The following is a 26637-nucleotide window of genomic DNA, read 5'->3' as shown; positions in this document are numbered from 1 at the left end:
TGCCATACATTGACATGAATCAGCCATGGGTGGATATGTGTCCCCATCCTGAACTCCCCTTTCCCCTCCCTCCTCATCCCATCCCTCAGGGTTGTCCCAGTGTGCTGGCTTTGAGTGCCCTGTTTCATGCATCGAACTTGGACTGGTGATCTATTTCACATTCCTCTATATTGTGTCCTTCCTCTGTTGTTGGAAACACTGCCGTGTATTGTGCATAAGTGATTTCTAATCCTTAGACCATCCCTTAAAGGTAGGTGTTATTATTTCATTATTGCAGGTGAGATAACAGAGGTTCAAAGAAGTTAAGTGATATGCCCCAGAGGATAAGTGGTCCTAAGCTCCACCTTCTGATACTTAACTCTGACTAGATTACCCATAACTAAGATCCATTGTGATCTTTTCTTTGGCAGGGTTTCTTATAAAATAGCTCACACATGAATTGCAGAGCCTACTTATGACTATTAGCTTGGCTTCACTAAAGAACAGCTTATCTGATTGCTCACATTTATGCATTAGGCCATATAGACAAGCTGTCAAAGTGTTGCTGGGAGTATTGACATTTCACTGCCCTGTGTAAATGGACATATCAGTCTATAGGAAAGCTTAGGTTTTAAAAAGCATTCCAGCACTGGAAGTGAATACTAAAGGTACTAGATGATGGATGACCTGGAGGATGTTAAATTTGGGTCATGGGAAACCTGGGCATTTGGGAATTGAATGAAGGTGGAAATAGAACTGGTATTTCAGTCTAAGTTATCCAGAATTTGATGTCAAACAAATCTTCCAACATATGCTTTCTCTTTTCCCCATGGAGCTTCAGGTTTAACTGCCTTCCACATAGCTTGTGTTTTCCTATCACTATGCCTTTGTTGACACTTGTATTGACTGACATGCCCTCCCTGGTTGCCACCAGTTCCTAATCTTTCTCTTTCTCCTTATTGAGAGCCTTCTGCTCTCAGATTAGGTCCCCAGAGAGCTTTCTCTTCCCTAAATCACTACAGGATTCTTTATTTAAAACACACAGTACTTGACATTTACTTTTGGACTAGGTTTTATCTTTTTGTATTTATAGCTCATCTCTGTTATTAATCATTTGCTCTGGGGGGATAAATCACAGTATCTTCATTTATGTTTATCCCATTATTCCTTGGATGTAATACATGCCCATCAAATAGTAGTTGATAATTTTATAACTCTTGAAGGCAGGATTTTTCTCAAAGCATATTGGCAAAAATAAAATTTCTGGGAGAGAGGCTCCCCCAAAAGGAAAGCCATAAGTCAAATAAGACTGAAAAATACTACATGCTATTTGCATCAGAGGGAGCTTATGTGATAATTGGCACTTTTAACACTCACTACTCTCCAGTAATGAGACCAGTTTTACTGTTTTAATCCTGTACTTCTCAGCTCCACCCCCCTCTTATAAAGTAAGAACCTTCAAGTATCTTATTCCTCAAAATGTTCTTTGCAAGACACTGCTTTGAAATGTTTTTGTGTAGAAGTTATGCTCATAATATTCACGAATGTGGAAATTGAATTTTGGTTAGACGTTGCTTGTATGTTTTGTTTGACCTGCTTACTTCTGTACTTGGGGAAGCCCTCCCCCTAAGTTGTATTGGGGTGTGTGTGTGTGTGTGTGTGTCTGAGTCTGTGTTTGCATATAGTATATAGTGTGGATTCAACAAGAAAATAGATTGAGACTGAAGAAAGAGTGATCGGAACTGGTCGTTCAGCGTGATCATCTGCTAGAATCTCTATTACTTCCTATAGTATGCTTGATAAGTTTTATTTGTACCTCAAGGGCAGTGAGCCTAGCCTCATTTACAAATGTGAACGCAAATCTTAGGGGGCACTAGATTCTCCTCCAGGGAGTCTTGCTCACTGACAGCTTGTTTTATTTATTTGATTGGCCAAAAAGTTTGTTCAGGTTTTTCTGTAAGATTGGGTGTAAAAAACTGAATGAACTTTTCGGCCAACCCGGTACTTCTTTATTTTTATTTTTTTTATTTTTTATTTTTTTCATTTATTTTTATTAGTTAGAGGCTAATTAATTTACAATATTGTAGTGGGTTTTGTCATACATTGACATGAATCAGCCATGGAACTTCTTTAAAAAGAACTATCCATCTCTTGGAGTTAGACACAATATGGTTAATGGAGAAACCAGAATTTTTGGGGTCAGGAAAAGTTTTCATTTGCTTCCTACTCAGGCCTGTGAGCAAGTTTTGTGACCCTGAGCAAGTTTTCCTTCCAGAGCCACTGACTCCTCATCTACAAAACAAGATGGGTCACACACCTGTCTCTAGGAGCATCTTATGAGGACAATGCCTTGCACAAGGGAGATGCTGCATAAATATTAGTCCCTTTTCACAGGTACTTTTTGTGTCAGATTATGACAGGAGAATTCCACGGACATAAAGTCACAAAGAGAAAATTGCCTGTCTCCTAGAGCTGCCATTCCACATTTCATGTTGTTGCTTCAAACCATAAATGTTTTTACTATTGTTCATGTCCTCTGTGTTTATGAGGTGACTGTGAATGAGGGGATAGTAAGAGTGGAATTGTTATCTATAAAGAGGAATATTTGAATTCTAAAAATAGTGGATAAATAACCTAAAAGAGAGTTTAGAAAAAAAATTCATTATGATCATTTGTGATATAGAATAGCAACTTAGAAATGATCCCCTTGGCTGTGTCTGTTAACTGTAAAACTCCATTCCCAATATCGTGTGTATGTGTGTGTTTTGGTTTGAGTAACTCATCAAAGGGGGAATAGATTTGGGAAAATTTGGGGCTTGCTTTCACCATTTGTTTCAACATAGTGTATAATTTTAGCCACAGGTTCATTTCCACTGTGGTTTTGAATTATTTACCACTGTGTACAAATAGAGTAAATGAATCATTGTGCAATAGTCTTCATTAAGATTGCATAGTTAGAGATGGGGCTTCCCAGGTGGGACAGTGGTAAGGAATCTGCCTGCCAGTGCAAGAGCTACAGGAGACGGGTTTGATCCCTATGTTGGGAAGATCCCTTGTATTAGGAAATAACTCACTCCAGTATCCTTGTCTGGAAAATTCCATAGACAGAGGATCCTGGTGGCCTACAGTCCATGGGGTTGCAAAGAATTGGAGATAGCTGAGTGACTAAGCCCCCACACATGCATTTGGAGATGAAAACACCCAACAGAAAACTAGATTGATAACTTGGGAGGTGGGTACAATAGATGGCTCAGCACAAATTGTGGTTTTTCAGGTCAGCAGATGCTTCTAACTCCAGTTTTGCAGAAATGCATGTACCTGTTACATGTGGTTGTCAATAGCACGTCAGTCTTGTCCCCAGCCATCTAGGCTAAATTGTTGTTCCTGGAAGAAGCCCACTTGTCCCTGGGAAGGATGACAAAAGGCAGTTTTCCTATTGTATCTACCTTTCTAAATGCCAAATTATCTCCTAAAAGTTTTTCTTGACATAAATATTACGAACAGCTAAACAACAACAACAAAAAACGTTATTGGTTTAGACACCAGGTGAAGTCTTCTAAGCTAAGCTGAAGTCATAGAGGAAGAGGTGAATCTAAATGTTCCTGGACTGGCCTCGGTTTTACATTCATCTGCATCTGTCTTGATCTGGTTGATTACAGGAGAAGAGGTATCAGGGAGTCTCTGCCCAGCATCTCCACCTCCTGAACAGATGGACTGTGAAATTCCCTGCCGGATGGATTGTGTGGTGAGCGAGTGGACAGAGTGGTCATCCTGCTCTCAGTCTTGTTCAAATAAAAACTCAGATGGGAAACAGACCAGGTCAAGGACTATCCTGGCATTGGCTGGAGAAGGTGAGTAATAGGAAAGGTTTCTAGTCCCTAAATCTAGGTAAACAATTTGCTTTCCAAGCATTTCTCTCTAATCCCCTAGTTAATCTCTGTTGGGTTCCCATAATTGACATGATTCATTTTAGTAAAGAATCCACCTGCCAATGCAGAAAATGCAAGAGACGTGGGTTTGACCCCTGGGTCTGGAAGATCCCCTGGAGTTGGAAATGGCAACCCATTCCAGTATTCTTGCCTGGAAAATTCCATGGAAAGAGGATTCTGGTGGGTTATAGTCCAGGGGTCTCAAAGAGTCGGACACCACCGAGTGACTGAGCACGCACGCATGTATCATAGTACTCATGAACATACAGCTCACGGCAGGCAGATGGGTGTTAGTTATTATACATTTTTAGGGAAGAAGACAAGGCTTCATTGGTAAACACCCACCTTCTGATAGCTCATGCAGTTGGGAACATAATTGGAATATGCCTGGTAAAATGAGTTCAAAATTAGGAATCAAGAGGTGTGGCTTCTTAACCTGGAGCCACCACTGACGCTGGCAAACTACCTGATCTGTATGTCCTCATTTCCTGCTCTGTCAGGCTGGCGTGTTGTAAGAGGGAAAAAGATGAAGGCTGTGAAAATGGCACTGAAGAAGCTCAAATGTGCTATGGGAACGCAAACCGGTGACTTGAGGACAAATCAGAGGAGCAGCTGTTCCTATCACTTAGAGCAATGGTCTCCATCCCCAGACACACATGTCATTTCATTGCTTTTAGGGCCTCCCTTGGCTCTGTCGGCCAGCAGCTCAGTGAGGACAACAGAGCAATATGGCCACTTGCTTTGAGGAATTCCTTTTAAGATAAGATTCTGTTCTGTGATCGTAAGAAATGGGGCCAGGTTCAAAAGGAATGAAGATTTTCATGTTTTCAAAGTGCTGTGGCTTCCTCCTCTTGTCTGTTATTTTTCTGGAAGGAGAAAAAAGTCAATAGTATTTAATGGGGGGAAAATAACAAGAATAACAAAACCAAGGTCACAGATCTTCTCAAGCATTTGGACCACTGAATAAAACATTATGCTCTGGGAGAGTAAGGGGAAAAAAATCAATGCTTTAGATAAATACCAGTTTTTACATAGATATAAAATTGTGAAAGAAAAGATAGTAATGAAATGTGATTGTCTGACTCACCCAGGAGTGTAGGAACGCACAATCATCTGGTCTCCCTGCCAGTGGATAACACATTGTCAGATATTATTTCAGAGTTAAGGGTGAGCTTTCTCCTGCCAAACTGGAAGAGAGATTTCTGGTTTTCTCAAATTGCAGTAAAATGCACTGCTTGAGGGAGAATGGATGTCTTAAGGTGGCTCTCTGAGAAAAATCATGCTGTCTTAGGAAAGAGAGCCCATATGCAAGTAACATGTGTGAGTATTTGTGTTTGAATAATATCACTTCAAGGTCATGGTCTATTATATATAACTGGCTAATTTATGTCGGCATAATAATATTAAAATAAAAGCAGATATCTTTGGGATTTATCTCAGAGATACATGACACAGAGGTGAGCAGTAGAATCAATTGATCTTTTTCAAGCAAGGCTTTTTCAGGGCCTCTGCTGCACCAAGGGGGGTAGTGGGAACAAACAGGTTCCCTAACTTGCTCATGTATGTGGGGGTGAGGGTAAGGGTGGGTCCAGGGGTCGTGGCTGGAGGGGTAGTTTATTTGCTTTGCCTACCCGTTAATGTTGTGTGCAGGAGGCATGTACAGTAACGTGCTTTTGCTCCAGGCTCTTCAGAAGTGACAGTTGGATTTTTTAATCTCTTTGTACCTTGTGTTCCGAATTTGTCCCAAGTGTGAATGCACAGCGTTATCTTTAGTCCCATACAGTTTCTTTGCATTTTGTTGCTGGAGGAGAGGTATGTCCAGGTGAATTTATTTTTTTTTACATGCAATTTGCATACTGTTGCCTGTTGTGGAGGAGAGAAACGTGCAGTATATTGTCCTCAGGTTGTTACTCATGACAGAAGAACCATGACCATAGAGTCAGAAATGTTGTACAGTGGCTCAGGTCTTAGGAAGATTGTATCAAAAGGCCATCTTTCTAGAACATTAAAACAGGAAAAACAATAATAATGACAGGAATGACAGCAGCAAAATACTAATAAAAGCAACAACTATGTATTCTTCTTTATTTTGATATTTGCAGGTGGAAAACCATGCCCTCCTAGTCAGGCCCTCCAAGAGCATCGCTCATGCAACGACCATTCATGCATGCAGCTCTACTGGGAGACATCACCTTGGGGCCCCTGTTCTGAAGACACATTAGTAACTGCCCTTAATGCAACCATTGGCTGGAATGGAGAAGCTACATGTGGTGTGGGCATTCAGACACGGAGAGTCTTCTGTGTCAAGAGTCACGTGGGACAAGTGATGACAAAAAGGTATGATCCATAGTTTATTGAAAGTACATAGGATGATTGCATAGTTGAGTGCTTTTAGTCAGATGCATTTTTGAGCACTGAATATGTCCCAGTTTGTATTAGAGTAAGAGGTTTTTGTTTTGTTTTGTTGGACTCTTGCCAAAGGTAGACACTTTTCTAAGTTCTAATGCATGTATTCATTGAAGGATAACAGTAAATATAATGCCCACAAATTTAAATATGTTTGAATAATCAACTTTTCTAGAGTTGATATCGGTATTTCTGACTCTTTTCCAATCACATGACGACTAAGTCCACAACAAGGTAGGTTATGTACTTTGAAATATGGGGCTGTGCTATACTCTTTAGATCCCATTGGCCTTGTCTGAGGTGAGCCATAGATCCATACAGCCATTTTGAATAGACTAACTCATGCCCTCTAGTAGTTTACAATCTCAAGGCCGCTCTGTTCTGCACATAGAAATGTAAATTGAAAAAAAAAAAAATAGAAGAATTTGGACATGAGGGCTAGGATAAGAAAAGGCTCAGGAGTAACTGTAAGTGATGGAGGAAAAAAAGAGTAATTGACTGGAGAACTCAGCTGTGGGGTTTCTTCTCTAGACCAAATGAGAAAACATAACTCTTCCTCAAGTGCATGCAGGAATGTTCATGGAAAAGAAACAGTGAGTGACCTAGTTATATACAGAGACTGGGTGACCGGCCTGTCCACAGAGATTTGCAAGTGGCCATGCTGAAAGACCCTACCTCAACCACAGTAGTGGTGGGTAACCAGGATGGGTTGGTTCAAGCCTTGGTCGAGTGTCACAGACTAGGCAACTTAGAACTATTCCTCCAAAATTTTTAAGTTGAGAAAATGAAACTCTCTCTTCTTTCTGTTCATGATTCTCTATGTGTATGAGTGGAGAGTTGCCATGCCACGGTCACGCCTTGTGGAAAAAGCCGGAAGAGAGAGTAAAACTAGAAAGAGAAACCGAAACAGAACAAATATCAAGTTCTGGTCCCTTCTCACTTAAGTGCCCTCCTGCTTTTCCTGGCAACATGGGCAACCGCATTTGCTCTTCTGCCTAATTCAATCCAGTTTGTGCTGCTGTCATGGGCAACTTAAACCTGATTAATTTCATCTCAGGGCACCATGATGATAAGCTCTGGGCCTTATCCACAGTGTCATGGAAACTACTTGAGCTGTGTGTAAAGAAAGTCATAGAAGCTCAGTTAAGGGAAACAAACTGCTAATGGCAAAAATAGGACAGATTGGCCAGATACTGCTGGTGTTGGAGCATCAAATGAACAGATGGCTATGAAAATGGAAGGGAATATAAATTTGACTTGAAGCACAATCAAAAAAGACTTCCTCTCTCTCCCCTCCTAAATGTGGCTTCCAAAGGTTGGATGTAGCTGGGGCTGGATGATCTTCCTTGTTGCCACTGCAGATTTTAGAACCATGACTGGCATGTCATTATTGTCCATAAACATTTTTAGAATTCATGAATTAATTAGACCTGTGTGTATGAAAGTAAGAAGATTTGACAGGGGATGGATATGAGCTGCAGAAGTTTGAGAAGCTGATGTTTATCTTTTGCTTTAAGAAAAAATATTTTATCTACCGTGCTAAAGTTTGGCAAAGGGGGACTGCCATGAAAAGTAATAAACAGATCACATGAATGACCTTCTGCTCTTACTAACTCATAAATGTTAATCCTGCTTTAGCATATAACTCTAAGTTGCTTGTGATATTTTTAGAACATCAAATTATATCACTTGTGTGTTTTAACTTACCTGGTATCCATAACACCATGTGGACCAATAGTCAATGGGAGATATAGGCAAACATGAACAATAATGTTTGCGTATCACTTCATTCAGGTGATAATCTAATTCTTGGAGTTATGGTAAAATCCCGAAAGATATATAAAGATATTATGCAAACAAGAGAACTACTTTTATCTTAAGAAGAATTGAAGCCCTGATAATGTTCATTTTCATAATGTACATTTTTCAACTGCTTAAAAAATATGCTGGAATTATTAGCTTGAATATACAAATAAAAATAAACATAGCTTAGATATAGGAATAAATGCTATGTGAAATGCAACAAACTATTATTCTTTATAATGATGAGAAAAATTAGCATTCCTGAAGCCTGATCTCCCTTTCATAAAACTTTTCACCTCTGGACCATAATAGGAAATATCCACACTTGTTATGAATGTACTTTATATTTTTCTTAGCAAAGGAGCATTAGAATTGAGACTGACGACTACCAAATACATTATTAAAGGCTATTTAGACATGAAAGGTTGGATTATATGTTCAAATAGCCCTCTGCTTCCTTATCTAGCCTTATGATTACGTTGAATGATAGTTTTTTTATAAAAGTTTCTGAGCACATCAGCTTATTCAAATATTAACTGAATGATATTTTGTGACCAGAAAAACCACAGGGTCAAAAAGTTATAGTTTAAAGCATAATGCACAAATACATATGTATTTGTTTGATAATTTTCATAAGACTAAAATATTATTACAGTGAATAACCTATGGTGTTAACTCGTTTTTGCAACAGAGAAAAATGAATTGCACAGATGTTTTCCCTAACACACACACACATACATGCCCACACGTAAGGACATTGCTAATTACTTTTTGCACTTTTAATGAGGCTAGAGACTTAACAGCCTAGTTTTAATTCTTACTGTATGTCTCCAAATGATCCTGCTAAACAAGAGGAGGTTGCATTGACTTAAGTAAAGTTAATTAAAATTCTTGAGGTTAATGAGATTAATTGAGCTAAGAAAATAATACCTAGTGTCCAGTGAAGCACATAGTGAGATTATCAGCAAGAGAAAGTATCCTTTGCTTTGCCCTTTCAAAAAGTATGCTTTTGCTCTTTTTTTATGTGAAAACTGTTGCAGAGAAAAAAAAAAAATCCCTGCTATTTGTTAAATCCTTTGGATGAGGGTAATGGCAATAGGAAAAGATAATATCCTAAAGAAAGAGTGGCCTTCAGAGTAGAAAAAAAGAAGGGTGTATCCATAGACTGGATGGGCTTAACAAGATGTATTTGATACTCTAAACCCATTGTTCTGGGATGCACAGAACTCCTTGCAGTTCTTTGCTTCCCAGGGTTGGTGTTCTGGTTTCCTTGTAATTGTATAGGTAAGAATGTTACCATTGTGTGAGTCATAGAACTGATCACATCAGAAGATGAGGACTAGCTAGGGTGCAACTCAAACAGGAGAGACAGCTTGAGAGCTTGTGGGGATATGTGGTTTTGTTTCACTACTCTTTTTCTTTTTTCCCCAGTTGCAATGTGTGAAAAAACAATAAAGATTAAAATCACACAACTCAGAACCTTCCAAAGGTCATGTAAGGCATTTTCTGCCTTTCATGAGAAAACCCTGGGCCTTTGGTGAGATACAGTAATGGGGAGCTCCATTAACACATTGAATGTTTACAAAGTTGGAAGGTTGGGATGGCCCCTCATTCCCCGGGTTGAACGACTGTGTCTACCTCATGATTATGGGCACATAACTGAGAAATGGCAGACCCCTGTAGATAAATTTGATGCATTTAGACACAGGAATGGAGGCCTCCAGGGCAACCAGGAGGCAGTTGTGGAATACTCGAGTGCAAGTTCAGGAAAAATGTATGTGTTGAAATGAAATGCATTCACCCTTTTAGCAATACTATTGCCAATCTAGGATCAGAGTGTTATATAACAGTAAAAAGTATAAATTATGACAAAAGGCAAGAAGCCATACTGTGTTTACTAGCTAAAATGTGAATCCATACGTTACCCTAGTTTTTAAGGTTTCAATTTTGTTTTGGAAATGACTGGATAAATTTGCCTTATTTCCCCAGGGATTTGTCTTCAGGCTCCAATAGCATAGAATGCTTTTCAATCATTCAGTTAGTATTACTAAATATTTACACAACATTAAGATCTGGCATTTTTTAAGAAATGATATGAGGTGAAATTCTACCATGAAGGCATTAAAAATTAGTATCTATATAACACATGCCTACATGCATGTGCGTACATACACACACGCACACATACACACACACACAGAGAAAACCAGTAGTGCAACAGATATCAAAAACCTTCTTTTAGTCAGTGTCAGTAAACGATAAATAAAATAAACATTATGTTTCTTAGGAGTGGAAGGCACATAAGTTGCTGATGGTCAAGGAAAGTATTCTTGATGATTCAGAGAAAATTTATGAAAATTGAAAGTGTGATCCTGGGAGGGATAAACATCATGTAAGTAGAAAGGAAGAGGTAGATGAACCTTTAAGGAAATTGATGTTTTCTAAATAAACCTTATTGGCAGAAGAAATGAACAGAAGGTTTCACTAGCAAGAGAATATTTGGCTCTTATCAGACCAGAAATCACACTTCAGGAAAGCCCTTAGTTCATGACCTCTATAAAAGCAAGATAACCTGAGTTTGACCTTTGTCCCTGAGGGGATGATAGTGTTTCTTTCTTACGGACTTAGACAAAGAACACTGATAAAGGGGACCATGATAGGAAGAATTGATATTAAGCCCACTGAGTATTTATTGTGGGTGATGCTAGTACATCATAAATTTAGAAGTAGGCTATATCAGTTCCCCAAAAGAGATTAACACCCTACTTACACAAAAATAAAAACCAAAACAAGGGACACAAGGACACTTTGGGAGGTGTGGGGTAGGTCCATCACCTTGCTCGTGGACGTGGTAACACAGGGGTTCGCATATATTCAAACTCATCAAATTAAATGGGTGCAGTCCTTTCCATATCAGGTATACACAGAGGTAAAGAATCTGCCTGCCAATGCAGGAGATGCAAGAGATGCCAGTTCAGTCCCTGGGTTGGGAAGATCCCCTGGAGAAGGAAGTGGCAGCCCACTCCAGTATTCCTGCCTGGGAAATCCCATGGACAGAGGAGCCTAGCAGGCTATAGTCCATGGGGTTGCAAAGAATTGGACATGAGTGAGCACACACACACACACACAGCAACATAACAATATACCTCAATAAAGGTATATTTAAAAGTTGAAGAAGAGATTAACACCTACTTCTAACTGAAATGAACAAAGTCTCTGCAGAATAAACCACCCTCTCCAGAAAGCCTGAAGCCAAGCCCCACCACAGGCATTTCTGAGCTGTTTGTGATGTCTGCACATGTCCTGGCTGGGTTCTCTGTACCCTCAAGCCCTGCTGCCCCCCTGGGAACACAGGAGACTGACATGTTTCAAGTTGCACTTCTGTTTCCAGACAGATACCAGGAGAGATTAAAGGGGAGATGGAATAAATAGCAGTCCAATTTAATTTTAGTAGCTTTCAAGGGATGAATAAGGAACTTGGGAATGAGTTTAGTACTTTTTGCTAGTTCTACTAAAGCATGACATCAGTTTTCCTTACCAGAATAGCTTGTTTAAATAATACTCTGTGCTCTAAAGACACTGGTTTTTCTTTCTATTGTTATGTTCATTGAATTGACCTATTTGATAGACAGTTTTTGTGTGTGTATATTAAGGATGATTAATAATAAGGCCACTAATAATTACTTTGTTGAAAAATTCCTTTTCTGCGAGTATATACATTCCCATTTTGTTTTCAAGTATTATATGCTTCTATATATTATTATACAAGTATAATAAAATAATGCAAAGGGACTGATGATGAAAATTGGCGATACCTTCCTCCACTTAGCATCTCACATCCCAAACACAACCCATTTTTAATGATTTTTGTGTTTCATTTCTTCCTTTCTCTATCTTTATTTTGACTGGGTAAGTGTTCACATGGTTCATAAATTATAACAAAATACAAGGAGACAAATAATATACAATGATGAATGGCCTTGCACTCCACCCTGCTCTCATCCATCCCCTTCCTGCCTCCTGATCTGCACCTGGCAACCACTTTATTACTTTCTTGTGCTAAATCGCTTCAGTCATGCCCATCTCTTTGCAATCCTGTGAACCTTTGTCCGTGGAATTCTCCAGGCCAAGAATTCTGGAGTGGAGTGCCATGCCCTCCTCCAGGGAATCTTTCCGACCAAGGGATCAAACCCACATCTCTTATGTCTCCTGCATTGACAGATGTGCTCTTTACCACTAGCGCCATCTAGAAAGTCCTTATTGCTTTCTTATCTACCTCCATTGGAGATATGGCGTTATGGCAACCAACCACCAAGTGTATGTCCTTACCCTCCTCCCTTTCTGAGGCTTTAGTCTCTAGGTCAAGAGACATGAAGTTTGTATTACGCTCTGCCTCCTGCTCTGAGTCCGTGGGCAAGTAGCTTCTCCTGGATCTTTCTCCCCATGTCTGTAAAAGGAGCAACAGGGTCTCGGTGGTTTTAGTTCTGAGATCCTATGGTTCTATATCCAACTGCTTACTTTCTCCAGCAGACATTGATCGAGTCTTTTACATTGGCAGATGCCCGGAATCTACTCGGCCAGAAACTGTACGTGCTTGTCTGCTCCCGTGCAAAAAAGACTGTCTTGTGACCGCTTTCAGCGAGTGGACTCCCTGCCCAGGGCTGTGCCCACCAGGTAGGTGGATGCTCTTTCCTTAGTGCTCTCTGCTTCCTGACCACTTGATTGCCTCCTTCACTATTGAGTCCCTGAGAGATGGGGGAGCAAGGGCTCCCTTCTTTTCCTTTTGCATATAACCCAGGGAATGAAGTTTGTAAAATTTGTAAGTGAAGTCTTAGATTTCTAGAACAAATTATGATTTGGCAGGGAAAATATATTTGGTTGTTCTATGCCATGATTTTACAGGTGTGTGGTGTAGGAGTTCTTGTCTTTTGTTAACACTGTTGTGGTATTTTGAACAGCCATTTAAATGTGGTTTCTTATAAAGCATGAATACCATCACAATTTATTTGTGGATCCTGTGTGCTTAAGCCTGACTCCAGGTATCTTCATTAGAATGCAGGGCCTTAAGCCCTATGCATACATCACTGATAAATATAAGCCTGTGAAAGAAGAGGGGCCGATACATTAAAAAGTATTGAACAGGTGCAGAAGTCAAAACTATATGATTTATATTTCTTTACTCTTAATGGTGATGCTTTATACACTTGGATATATTTGGAATGCTATGATCCAGGATATTTAATAGCTAAGTCCTGACAAACACAGAGGAGCACTTTTGTAAAATGACTGCTTTTCTTAGAATGGGTCTTCTCCCCCACACCTATTTCAGTTCCCTGATGAGCTAGTCCTGTGGAGATACAAGAACTCCTAGTTCTAAGGCCCTGTTTTGACCTAAGACCTGGAATTAATAACTTGGTCCCTTTTCCATAGTCTCATACTCTTATCTTGGGTCCTATGGATCTCACTATTGCCAGAGTAAGAAAAGGCACACTCAGGAGAAGGAAGGATGGAAGAGTATTAACCCTAGTGCTCAAAGCAAAGTGGGTCCCATTCATACCCCGCTGGCCTTGTCTTGGAAATAACATCCTCTCATTCAGGGCCTGGCTCTTCCTGTGTCTCTGCATTAGCCTCCTGGAAGAAGGGAAAGGAAAGCATGCCGTTCTGCACGGACAGAACCTGCCACAAATACTGAGCTTATTAACATGCTTCCCCAGAAGTCCAGCCTTGTGCATCTAGGATCCCCCGGCTGTTCTTTGACTTACACATCTTCACGGCAGTGACATGATGTTACAGCATACACTGACACAGATCTGTCTGCCACTTCAAACCACCTCTCCGTGATTGGCAGAGGGGCAGTGACAGCTCTTGAAGGTTATCATCATCAATGCCTTATTTGCACTGGTGAGGTACCCACATAAAGTTTTTCTGACTGTTCCATTTCATCTTTTTAATGATCTTCTGTCACAGTGTTAACAGAGTAGCATCCAGTAAATGCTGCTTATGGGTAGAATCAGAACTAAACGTATTGAATATAGAAGAGCTTGGAAAATACAGTGGGATATTTATCTGATCTTTTGATGGGTGGAGACAGCAATTTCTTTTAGGAACTCTCCAAAACTTGTTTTCCTAAATAAAAATTCAAAGTAATTGAGCTGGATGAACAGGGTTTGTGGAGTAGCCAGGGGAATGTTATTTCCAAACAGAATGGCACAGAAAAACTGTGATCTCTATTCTAAACCATTTGAAAGGCAGCATCTAGGAGGATGGATTTTGAAATTTTAATAGTAATGTACCTGAATAACATTCAAGCTTTTAAAGATAAGTCTTGAAGAAATGCAGGAAGATAAAATAATATATGAAGATGGAGGTTTATTGAAATGCAGCTGTTTCTTTTAGTTTCTGTCTCATAAGAGATTAGCATAATTCCTCTGTTAAATGGCTTTAAGAAAGGAAAAGGTTGAATTAAAAATAATACCCTACTGACAGCCAGATATTGGTGTTAGAGCTGTCAAGGTCCCTTGACACTTAAGGAGGCATATTAGTTTTGTTGAGTCTGTGTGCCCCGGTGGCCAGAGATTACTTTAGCTGCTGCTACTGCATGCATTCTATTAGTACTTTTGAGAAAATTCTCTCTGCTTCATGAGCATCTTCTCCTCGCACTGGGTAAGGTTGGAGGAGTCATAAGCCATTTGAAATAATTGCTCTTCCAGCAATTTCAGATTTTACTCCAACTTCCAGAGATTCAATTAGTTATTTAAATGGTTGGCGTTATAATGAAAATAGTTCTAAGCCTCTGTGGTCTCTTTTTAGCCTCCAGTTTTTCAAGTCTAGATAATTCTTTTCACAGCCAGACAGTCAGGGGACCTGGAGAAGCACAGATTCAATTTTCAGATTTCTTTCAGCTTCAATCCTATTTACCCTGATGTTTAGTTCATACTTTGGGACCAATATATTATTAAATAACTGTGGGTTAATTAGAGGAGACTATGATAGGGAGGATATTGGAGGAACTGGTACTGTTAATTCTATGGTTTTCAAATTGTATTGACTCTGAATCACCTTGAAGCATTATGAAAATGCAGGTTTTCAGCTCCATGGCTAGAAATTCTGATTCAGTAAGTATGGGATGTTTCTAAAAATCTGTGCTCTAAGAAGTCAACAGCTGAATGGTGATGCATTATAGTTTCACCCTTAAGATAAAAAAAGGGTCATATATCTGTGAACAAATGCTACTTGAACTCTAGGCACACAGCCTGTTTTTCAGCTTCCTGAATCACCATATTCTTCCCAGATCAAGCATGGTGGAGTATGAGAGCTAAGAACAGAGGTGCTGGAAGCAGATGGCTAGAGCTGAGCTCCAAGTTTTGCTCCGTGACAGTGGATGCATTCCTTAATCTCTCTGTGCCTCAGTTTCCTTACCTGTAGAACAGGGTTTATAACTGTACCTACCGAAAAGGAAAATACTTAGAGCCCACACTGCCTTGAATGGAGTAGGCATGGGGCAAGTATTTCTGTCATTGTTCCAAGCCTCTGCATCTACCTTGTGGGGTGCTGGAGCTGTGTTCAGCTGCCTCTCCTTGGTCCTCCAAACTCTGTATCAGCACGGAACTGCTGTAGCAGCCTTCTTTGAGAAAGGTTATGTTCATCTTCCTGACTTCATTAGACCCTCCCCATCCATCTCCCTATCCACATTAACTAGATCATCCCATAGCATCCTACATATCCCCTTTATGATACTCTTATACTTATCCTTCATGCTAATGTTGCCTTCCTAGACTGTAAGTCCACAAGTGCAGGGACCACTTCTGTCGTCTTCACCACTAGGTCATTTAAACCTGGCATAGTGTAGGGTATAGTTGTCACTGAATAAATTTTTTGAAGGGACAGATGTGCTGTAAAGAAAGAGGAAAGTGTGTCTTTGAATCCAGGTAGTAGATTCTCTGTCCTTGAGAATGTCCTTCAAAATGTAATTTGGAAAATAATGTTTTAAGGCAATACTTACCAAATGTAAATGCTTATACAAGTCCCCAGAGGATCTTATTAAAATATTATGTAAGTTCTAATTCAGTAGACCTGGACAGGACCTGGAATTAGACCTTGGTGTAAGCTCCCAGGTGATACCTGTATGTTGATTACAAAACTCCATAGGTAAGGGTAGGGCAAGTTAGACATTTTTGACCAAGGAAATGACCTGATAAAGTGAAAAATGTAGACTAGGGACAGACTAAAAGGTGGGGACACTGGCAGGGTGGGTTAAGGGGTGGAAAGAAGTGATTTAGCCTAAGTGGAAAGATGAGAATAGGATGAGGGTGGCAACTCAACTACTGAGGATGGAGGATGTGAAGATGGATGAATATGAGAAGAGTTTACTTTCCTACCCCCAAATTTGCCTACACAATGGGATCATTTAGAGATCTCTAAAATGTCCCGATGCATGGATCCTAGTGCAAGACATTACAATTTAATAGGTTTTTTCTATGACCAAGGAAATCACATGATTACATAGCTCCAAAACCAAATCCATTCTAAACCTCTCAGAAAGCCAAGGTGGCTTCCTAAGGGCAGACTGTCCCCAGAGTGATTTGGGTCTTAGCAATGGATAAGTTGTATCAGGTTTTGTTTGGTCCTGGCTGGGTTTATGATCCAGTTTCTTACAACTTAAGAGTATTCTTAAGCCATGAATCATTTCCAGCTTGTAACTAGTCATGCTTCCTGTCTTTTTACTCCTGCTCATCTGAGTATCTCCTTAAAGGATTAATGGTAGTCCCACATTCTTCTAAGAAAATCAAATAGCTATCAAGCTGTGGTCTTATTGTGGACTCTCCAAATTTTAAGTCCCAGTAAAAACATTAGCCAAATAATCAAGAACCACTGGTGACGTTCTTGTTAATTTCTCTATTCTTCCTTCTGTCTGTAAAGCAAGTCAGTCAGTTCAGTTGCTCAGTCATGTCTGACTCTTTGTGACCCCATGGACTGCAGCACCCAAGCCTTCCCAGTCCATTACCAACTCCCAGAGCTTGCTCAAACTCATGTTCTTCAAGATGGTGATGCCATCTGACATCTCATCCTCTGTCATCCTCCTCCTGCTTTCAATCTTCCCCAGCATCAGGGTCTTTTCCAATGAGTCAGTTCTTTGCATCAGGTGGCCAGAGCATTGGAGTTTCAGCTTCAGCATCAGTCCTTCCAATGTATATTCAGAATTGATTTCTTTTAGGATTGATTGGTTTGATCTCCTTGCAATCCAAGGAACTCTCAAGGGTCTTCTCCAACACCACAGTTCAAAAGCATCGATTCTTCAATGCTCAACTTTCTTTACGGTGCAACTCTCACATCCATAGATGACTACTGAAAAAAAATTTGACTAGATGAAACTTTGTGGGTAAAGTAATGTCTCTGCTTTTTAATATGCTGTCTAGGTTTGTCATAGCTTTTCTTCTAAGGAGAAAGTGTCTTTTAATTTCATGGCTGCAGTCACCATCTGCAGTCACCATTTGCAGTGATTTTGGAGCCCAAGAAAATAAAGTCTGCCACTGTTTCCATTATTTCCCCATCTATTTGCCATGAAGTGATGGGACTGGATGCCATGATCTTAGTTTCTTGAATGTTGAGTTTTAAGCCAACTTTTTCACTCTCCTCTTTCACTTTCATCAAGAGGCTCTTTAGTTCCTCCTTGTTTTTTGTCATAAGTGTGGTGTCATCTGCATATCTAAGGTTATTGATATTTCTTCCAGCAATCTTGATTTCAGTTTGTGCTTCGTCAAGTCTGGCATTTCTTATGATGTACTCTGCATGTAGTTAAATAAGCAAGGTGACAATATACAGCCTTGACGTACTCCTTTCCCAATTAGGAACCAGCCCATTGTTCCAAGTCTGATTGTAACTGTTGCTTCTTGATCTGCAAACAGATTTCTCAGGAGGCATGTAAGTTTATCTGGTATTTCCATCTCTTTGAGAATTTTCCACAGCTTGTTGTGATCCACAAAGTCAAAGGCTTTAGTGTAGTCAATGAAGCAGAAGTAAATGTTTTTTCTAGAATTCTCTTGCTTTTTCTATGATCCAGTGGATGTTGGCAATTTGATCACTGGATCCTTTGCCCTTTCTAAATCCAGCTTGAATATCTGGAAGTTCTTGGTTCACATATTGCTGAACCCTAGCTTGGAGAATTTTGAGCATTACTCTGCTAGCATGTGAGATGAGTGCAATTGTGCAGTAGTTAGAACATCTTAGGCATTGCCTTTCTTTGGGATTGGAATGAAAACTGCCCTTTTCTAGTCCTGTGGCCACTACTGAGTTTTCCAAATTTGCTGGCATATTGACTGCAGCACTTTCACAGCGTCATCTTTTAAGATTTGAAATATCTAAGCTGGAATTCCATCACCTCCACTAGCTTTGTTTTTCGTGCTAAGGCCCGCTTGACTTTGCCCTCCAGGATGTCTGGCTCTAGGTGAGTGATCACACCATCATGGTTATCTGGGTCATTAAGATCTTTTTTGCATAGTTCTTCTGTGTATCCTTGCTGCCTCTTCTTAATATTTTCTGCTTCTCTTAGGTCCATACCATTTATGTCCTTTATTGGACCCATCTTTGAATGAAATGTTCCCTCAGTATCTCTAATTTTCTTGACGAGATCTCTAGTCTTTCCCATTCTATTGTTTTCCTCTGTTTCTTTGCATTGATCACTTAGGAAGGCTTTCTTATATCCTTGCTATTCTTTGAAACTGCATTCATTCAGATCAATATATCTTTCCTTTTCTCCTTTGCTTTTCACTTCTCTTTTTTTCTCAGCTATTTGTAAGGCAAAAAAACAACCATTTTGCCTTTTTGCATTTTTTCTTCTTGGGATTGGTTTTGATCACCACCTTCTGTAAAATGTCAGGAACCTCTGTCCATAGTTCTTCAGGCACTCTATCTATCAGATCTAATCCCTTGAATATATTTGCCACTTCTACTCTATAATCATAAGGGATTTGATTTAACTCCTACCTGAATGGTCTATTGGTTTTCCCTACTTTCTTCAATTTAAGTCTGAATTTTGCAATAATAATAAGGAGCAAAACTAAAGCAAATGCCTGAATAAATATCCAATATTATTTGCTTAATAATAGCTGCACTTTATTGTAGAGGTTCTCAGACCCAGGCCTGCCCTGGTGGCTCAGACTGTAAAGAATTTGCCTGCAGTGCAGGAGATCTGAGTTTGATCCCTGGGTTGGGAAGATCCCCTGGAGAAGGGAATGGCTACTCATTCCAGTATTCTTGCCTGGAGAATTCCATGGACAGAGGAGCCTAGCGGGCTACAGTCCATGGGGTTGCAAAGAGTTGCACACGACTGAGGGACCATCACATTCTTTTCATTTCTCAGACCTGTGAGGTTTTGTTTTGTTTTGTTTTTCAATGAACAACTGTCTGAGACTCATCTCATCCCACATTAGAATCTCTTCATGTTAAAGGGACGTTAGCAATTTTAAAACCTACCGTTAGTGACACCTGTAATGGGGCAAGGATGACACACACTCATTTAGTACTTTATCCTTTCAGGGTATCTTCAAATACATTTTAGCCTATCATTGATAATTGCCTGGTTAGCCTTTAGAAATTAATTATCTTGGCCAATGATCTCATAACCATCACACTTAATGTTTTTACTTTAAAGTCACAAATCAGGACTGATTTTCCAAAATTTCTCTCCAGTTACCTTTAAAGAGTTTCACTTTAAAGTTTCAACATTTAATAATACAAATATCAGACAGGTAATAAAATTAATATAATGCTAATAGAAAATATTACTGATTAATAGAATGCAGTCTTATGCAGCCATCACCAAGTAAAAATGATCATCAGCTCATGGCCACCCTTGTTTTGCTTGTATTACTGTTATTGCTCTTTTCATTGCCAGTGGATAATTTTGTGATGATTCTGAGATGTGTATATCACTTCCATGGAAGGTAAAAATATGTAAGTGGTAATGTTATTTGACAGTTTGGTAGATAAACTGTGGCGTATTCAAAATAGCTTTTCTTATATATTTCTAGAAACTATGGCGCTAGTGATTATTTGTAAATTTATAGTAATTTTAATAATGTAAAGCTGAGGGAACTCCTTTAACCTTCCTCTCTAAGGGGCAAGCTGGTGAGCAGTGTCATGGTAACTGGAAGACCGAAGGCAAACTACTGCTGGGATTTGCTAGGACATTTCGTTTGGTGGGATCTTTTGCTCTTGCATCAGACCTCCTGGAGTTACTGTCATTACCAATGACAGTATTGTTTTTTTCCAATCTGCAGGTGGTGTACTTTATAGCAGTTAAGAGCATGGACTCTCAAGTTAGACTCCCTTGATTCCATGCCAGTTTCTACTGTACAAGTCACTTTAGACTCACTTTCAGTTTTGTTGTGTTTCAACTTTCTCCCTTCTAAAATGAGATAATATCGACACCCAATTCATAGCCTGGTTATGAGGATTAAATGAGACTGGGACACATGGCAGAAAGGTCAGTGGTGATGATGATGTAAGTTCCTTAAAATCTGGTAATGTCTTTCATTATGCTGTTACCCTGCAGTGTCCCGTCATCCACGTGCTAGTGTTATGGCACTTATTTCCTGTCTGTGTTTTTCTCGGACAGATTATAACATCCAGAGGGCACATCATGGGCCTTCAGTAAGTGTTGTTGAATGAATGAGTGAATAAACTCCATCTTTCCCATTACCAGTTCTAATTCCTAAAGATGTTGCTTCCAATTAATTGAAGCCAAAGCACTAACAGGTTGTTCAGTTAGTCCAGGCCAATTAGGAGAAAAGGTATTGGTCATTCAGAATGTCAGATCCATCAGAAGTCACATTCTGTCCACTCAAAGGCATACTAGCATCAACCTCTGTCTTTATTTATTCTTTTCATGCAGATATGGTCCCCTCCTTCTACCCATAGGCTCATACATACTTTTTTAAAAAATTAATTTATTTACTTTAATTAGAGGCTAATTACTTTATAATATTTTGGTGGATTTTGCCATACATTGACATGAATCAGCCACGGGTGTACATGTGTCCCCCATCCCGAAACCCCCTCCCACCTCCCTCCCCATCCCATCCCTCCGGCTTATCCCAGTGCACCAGCTTTTGTCCTCCTGGAAAATAGAAGATGGAATGCTTATTTACACCCAAGTAATGGTGTTTGCATAATCAAAGATATGGGGCCTGGTACACCAGCCCCCAAAATAAGGTTGAAGGCAATATAATGATCTAATGGCTACTTTAAGAAAGTGACTTAGTCCAAATCTAAGTTACAACCCCTATAAATTTTGGATGTTTTCTATTTCCAAGTGTTTTTGATAAAATAAGATGTATATCTCACATATACATACCAATCCACAACCCAATACCCAGAGTATAGGTGCCTTTGTTTTTATAGGCTCCACTGGGGGAGGCTGTGCCCACTTTAGTGTATAATTTAAAGCCCATAGATCACTACCTAACCTGGTACTCAATAAATATTCTTGAAAATTTAGCAGGAGAAATGACACCCAGGCTTGTAGAAATTACAGTTCTCAATCATCCTCCTGCCAAAGCAAGGGGTTCTGCTGATAAAATTCATAAAAGACACTTTCCCTCAATTCATACATAGGAAAAAGAGAGATGCATTAATTATTTTTTTCCTCGCCTGTGTGTCTGTGTTTCCTTAAAAATTGGCACCTTCTGTCTGTCCCTATTAAAAGTCTGTATGTGATAGATTTGATTTGGCAAAAAAAATCAGGTTTGGCAAAAAGAAAAAAAATTTTAGTACAATTCCCTAGAGCCCTATGATCATCCAGTTGTGGAAGAACACCTTTGGGTTAGAAGGAGAAATGCTGCTTAGAGGGCAGGGCTTGTAATTGGCTTTACCTGCATCCCCCACTCAGAGGAAATTTTAGTTGAGAGCTGAGATAATATGAGATAAAATTATGAGATAATTTTAATATAAGAGCTGACAGGGAGGCCTTCTCAATCCATACTCTTCCTCCTACCCCCTACTCACTCTTCTTTCTGGACCAGAGATAAATGTGTATTTACAGGAACTTGGAGTTCACAGTATCTCTACTGAGATTTATCTTTGTCTCCTCCAGTGGCCCCAGGCATGCATGTGTCCTCAGTCGCTAATTCCTGTCCAACTCTTTTTCAACTCCATGAACTATAGCCCACCAGGCTCCTCTGTTCATGGTATTTCCCAGGCAAGAATACTAGAGTGGGTTGCCATTTTCTTCTCCAGGGGATCTTCCTGACCCAGGGATCGAACCCACATTTCATGTATTGGCAGGCGGACTTTTTTGTTTGTTTTTTGTTTGTTTGTTTTGTTTGTTTTTTTATGAGCCACCTGGGAAACCCTTGGCCCCAGGAGGTAGATTCAATTGTATGTGATTGACAGGTGAGGAATGCCTAGCTTAAAAAGATGAGGTAACTGGTCTGAGGTTACCCAGCATGTCAGAAGCAGAGCCAGGGTTGGAAGTGAGATTTCTCTGACTTAAGGGACTGCCTGTTTCCATCCCACAACAAGCCCTGTTTTCACAGGGGCACAGCTTATCTTGCTTGTTTACTAGCAACTGAAGAATTCAAAGCCTGATATCCTCAAACCTATGGCACAGGCTCTGTACAGCACAGATCTGCCCCAGAGGACTTTCACTTGTCCTTTCTCATTGACCATCAGGACAGTTTCATGATAAAGGAGCAGCTGCTGTGTTAGTCCTATTTCATAAAAGAAGCAGTGGGATCTTCAAGGGAAGCACTCCTGGTCACCTGGTTCAATGGGAGCAGACACTGAGTCAAGATACCCAGATAATTATTTTTTTAACTTTGTATTTTATTTTAATTGCAGGCTAATTACTTTATTATTAAAACCACTAATATTGTAGTGGGTTTTGCCATACATTGACATGAATCAGCCATGAATTTACATGTGTTCCCCATCCTGAACCCCCCTCCCACCTCCCTCCCCATCCCATCCATCTGGGTCATCCCAGTGCACCAGCCCGAACACCCTGTCTCATGCATCGAATCTGGACTGGCGATCTGTTTCACATATAATATACATGTTTTAATGCTCTTCTCTCAGATCAACCCACCCTCGTCTTCTCCCACAGAGTCCAAAAGACTGTGCTGTACATCTGTGTCCTTTTGCTGTTTTGCATGTAGGGTTATCGTTACCATCTTTCTAAATTCTATATATATGCGTTAGTACACAGTATTGGTGTTTTTCTTTCTGGCTTACTTCACTCTGTATAATAGGCTCCAGTTTCATCCATCTCATTAGAACTGATTCAAATGAATTCTTCTTAATGGCTGAGTAATATTCCATGGTGTATATGTACCACAGCTTCCTTATCCATTCGTCTGCTGATGGGCATCTAGGTTGCTTCCATGTCCTGGCTATTATAAACAGTGCTGTGATGAACATTGGGGTGCACGTGTCTCTTTCAGATCTGGTTTCCTCGGTGTGTATGCCCAGAAGTGGGATTGCTGGGTCATATGGCAGTTCTATTTCCAGGTTTTAAGGAATCTCCACACTGTTCTCCATAGTGGCTGTACTAGTTTGCATTCCCACCAACAGTGTAAGAGGGTTCCCTTTTCTCCACACCCTCTCCAGCATTTATTGTTTGTAGATTTTTGGATAGCAGCCATTCTGACCCGCGTGAGATGGTACCTCATTGTGGTTTTGATTTGCATTTCTCTGATAATGAGTGATGTTGAGCATCTTTTCATGCATTTGTTAGCCATCTGTATGTCTTCTTTGGAGAAATGTCTGTTTAGTTCTTTGGCCCATTTTTTGATTGGTTCATTTATTTTTCTATAATTGAGCTGCAGGAGTTGTTTGTATATTTTTGAGATTAGTTCTTTATCAGTTGCTTCATTTTCTATTATTTTCTCCCATTCTGAAGACTGTCTTTTTACCTTGCTTATAGTTTCCTTCATTGTGCAAAAGCTTTTAAGTTTAATTAGGTCCCATTTGTTTATTTTTGCTTGTATTTCCATTACTCAGGGAGGTGGGTCATAGAGGATCCTGCTGTGATTTATGTCAGAGAGTGTTTTGCCTATGTTTTCCTCTAAAAGTTTTATAGTTTCTGGTCTTATGTTTAGATCTTTAATCCATTTTGAGTTTATTTTTGTGTATGGTGTTAGAAAGTGTTCTAGTTTCATTCTTTTACAAGTGGTTGACCAGTTTTCCCAGTACCACTTATTAAAGAGATTGTCTTTTCTCCATTGTATATCCTTGCCTCCTTTGTCAAAGATAAGGTGTCCATAGGTTCGTGGATTTATCTCTGGGCTTTCTATTTTGTCCCATTGATCTATATTTCTGTCTTTGTGCCAGTACCATACTGTCTTGATGACTGTGGCTTTGTAGTAGAGTCTGAAGTCAGGCAGGTTGATTCCTCCAGTTCCATTCTTCTTTCTCATTGGCTATTTGAGGTTTTTTTTGTATTTCCATACAAATTGTGAAATTATTTGTTCTAGTTCTGTGAAAAATGCTGTTGGTAGCTTGATAGGGATTGGATTGAATCTGTAGATTGCTTTGGGAAATACCCAGTTTAAATCAAACTTGCTACATTGCTTTGCCTAGTGATCCTGTAAAGTTACAGGGGAAAAAAAAAAAAAAGCCAGATAAATTCATACTCATCCTTAAAATCTATAGCTCCTACACTGCTTTGCTTCATATCACTGCCTCTTCCTATAAAAGTAAAAATAGCTATAATTTATTGACATGTACAGTCCTTTTAAATATTTACCTCAATTCTATATGGAAAGGGCTATTACCACCCCATCTTACACAGGAGGAAACAGAGACTTAGATATGGATCCAAAGATTTCAAAACAAATAAATGGCAAACCATGTAGAATCCTAGACTCTTAGCCATTCGTTCAGCAGTAAATAATTGCAGAACAATAACTGTGTCCCAAGCACTGTGCTAGGTACTGTGTGCATGTGTACCTAGAGTGGTGAGTGAAACACAGACAGCCCTGTCCTGTGGGTAGTGTTGAGTAGTGGAGGAATATAGAAGCATTGAACACATAGTTGCCTAGATGAATGTGCAGTTACAAAATACAGTAGGTGCTCTGCAGAAATGCAGGGACCTATGAGAAAAGGTAGTAAGGAAAGTTAGAATTTCCTGTGTCTAGATTATCTTTCTCCTCATCTCTATTCATTGCCCATCTTACTAGATGTACAGCCCTGCTTGCTCCATAGAACTTGACCTGATCATCCTGCTGGAAATAATCACTTCTCACTCTTGAGTCTCATCACACTGTCTGAATGGCTTGCATTCTCACTATTGGTAAATGTGTTTCGTGTCCCTCTGAAGAAACATGAAGTCTGCGAAGGCTCAACCCTTTTCAGTGTCTATTCCTAAAGTGCCTGGTAATAAACTTAACAGAATAAAATTCAGTATATCTTTGATAAATAAATGGATGCCAGTTAGAACTTACTTGCTTCAGCAAACCTAACAGACTACTAAAAGGAATGATGATCTGCCTTTGCAATTAAATTTCTTTTGTAACACATGATGATGCTGGCAATAGAAGATGTGGGAATTTGGAAATCAGTTGTTGTAGGTTTCCTGGAAGATGGGGTTAAAATGGAAACATATCCCATCTCTTTTATTCATTAATTCACTTGCTCACTCATTCAGTCACTCATTTTTTGTCTAGTAAGTCTGGGGTTTTGGCTATTAATATTTCAGTGAGTTTATATGAGTATCTTAAGGGAAGCAAGGGCTATTGGATTTCTAATTCCTAAAAGTATTTTCCTACTAGAACTCCGCACTTTAACCAAGGTCACCAACTGAGGCAAAATATCTAAGGAAATGCAATAAAGTCAGAGTCTTTTTAATATACAACCAAGGGCATAATGTTGAATTGCAAAAGTATAATCATTGCAGTCTTTCAGTGGCCTCAGTTGATTCAGAGATAAAACTTAGAATAGTTAGAATGTAGTTAGGTTTCTGAAGGTTTGGATAATATAATTCTAGCTCAGAATTATCTGGAATGCATGTTAAAACCCTAAGAGATTCCGATTTTGAAGTCAAGATTGAGAATTCCAAATCTTCCCATTTAAACAAACTGCCTAAATCATTTTAAGACACATTAATGTTTGAGACCCACTGACCTGGGGAAACATTTAATTTAACTACGAGTCAATGGATTCTTTAAAAAATGGTGTACCTTGCCTGTACTATATTGTTCTAATCCAGTCTGTTTTGGTTTTCAAGGATCAGAGTTCTTTCTATAAAGCTTTCAGAGTGATAATAAGTAAAAAGAGGCGCGTTGGGAAACTAGAACATGAAATCTCAACAGATGTCCAAGTGTACATGTCAGAATTAGAAATGCAAACAGGAGCTGAGGGGCTTTGCTTCAACTCTCAGAGTCAGTGAGAGTCTCCCAGCTCTGCTTCTCTGTGTATCCCTGCTATTCTACCCATTCTAACAGGTGTCATTTGAACCTCTGCTCTTCCAAGTAGGAGATATACAGTCCCCAAATGACTGTCTGCTCCTTACTCTAGAAAATGT

At 39.6% G+C, this 26637-nt stretch overlaps 1 protein-coding gene across 1 annotated transcript in view; it reads left to right on the top strand.

Moving 5' to 3' along the window:
* The window catches only part of THSD7B (thrombospondin type 1 domain containing 7B), a 989572-nt gene that overhangs the window by 539218 nt on the left and 423717 nt on the right, over positions 1 to 26637 (top strand). The window contains exons 8-10 of the mRNA XM_043894410.1: positions 3639 to 3830; positions 6011 to 6245; positions 12676 to 12791. Coding sequence (XP_043750345.1) covers positions 3639 to 3830; positions 6011 to 6245; positions 12676 to 12791 — 543 coding nt within the window. The remainder of the gene's footprint in view (positions 1 to 3638; positions 3831 to 6010; positions 6246 to 12675; positions 12792 to 26637) is intronic.

Source organism: Cervus elaphus, chromosome 33 (genome assembly GCF_910594005.1).
Source record: "Cervus elaphus chromosome 33, mCerEla1.1, whole genome shotgun sequence".
Taxonomy (NCBI): domain Eukaryota; kingdom Metazoa; phylum Chordata; class Mammalia; order Artiodactyla; family Cervidae; genus Cervus; species Cervus elaphus.
The sequence above is the reverse complement of the archived record's forward strand: the minus strand, read 5'-3'. Positions and strand labels throughout refer to the sequence as shown.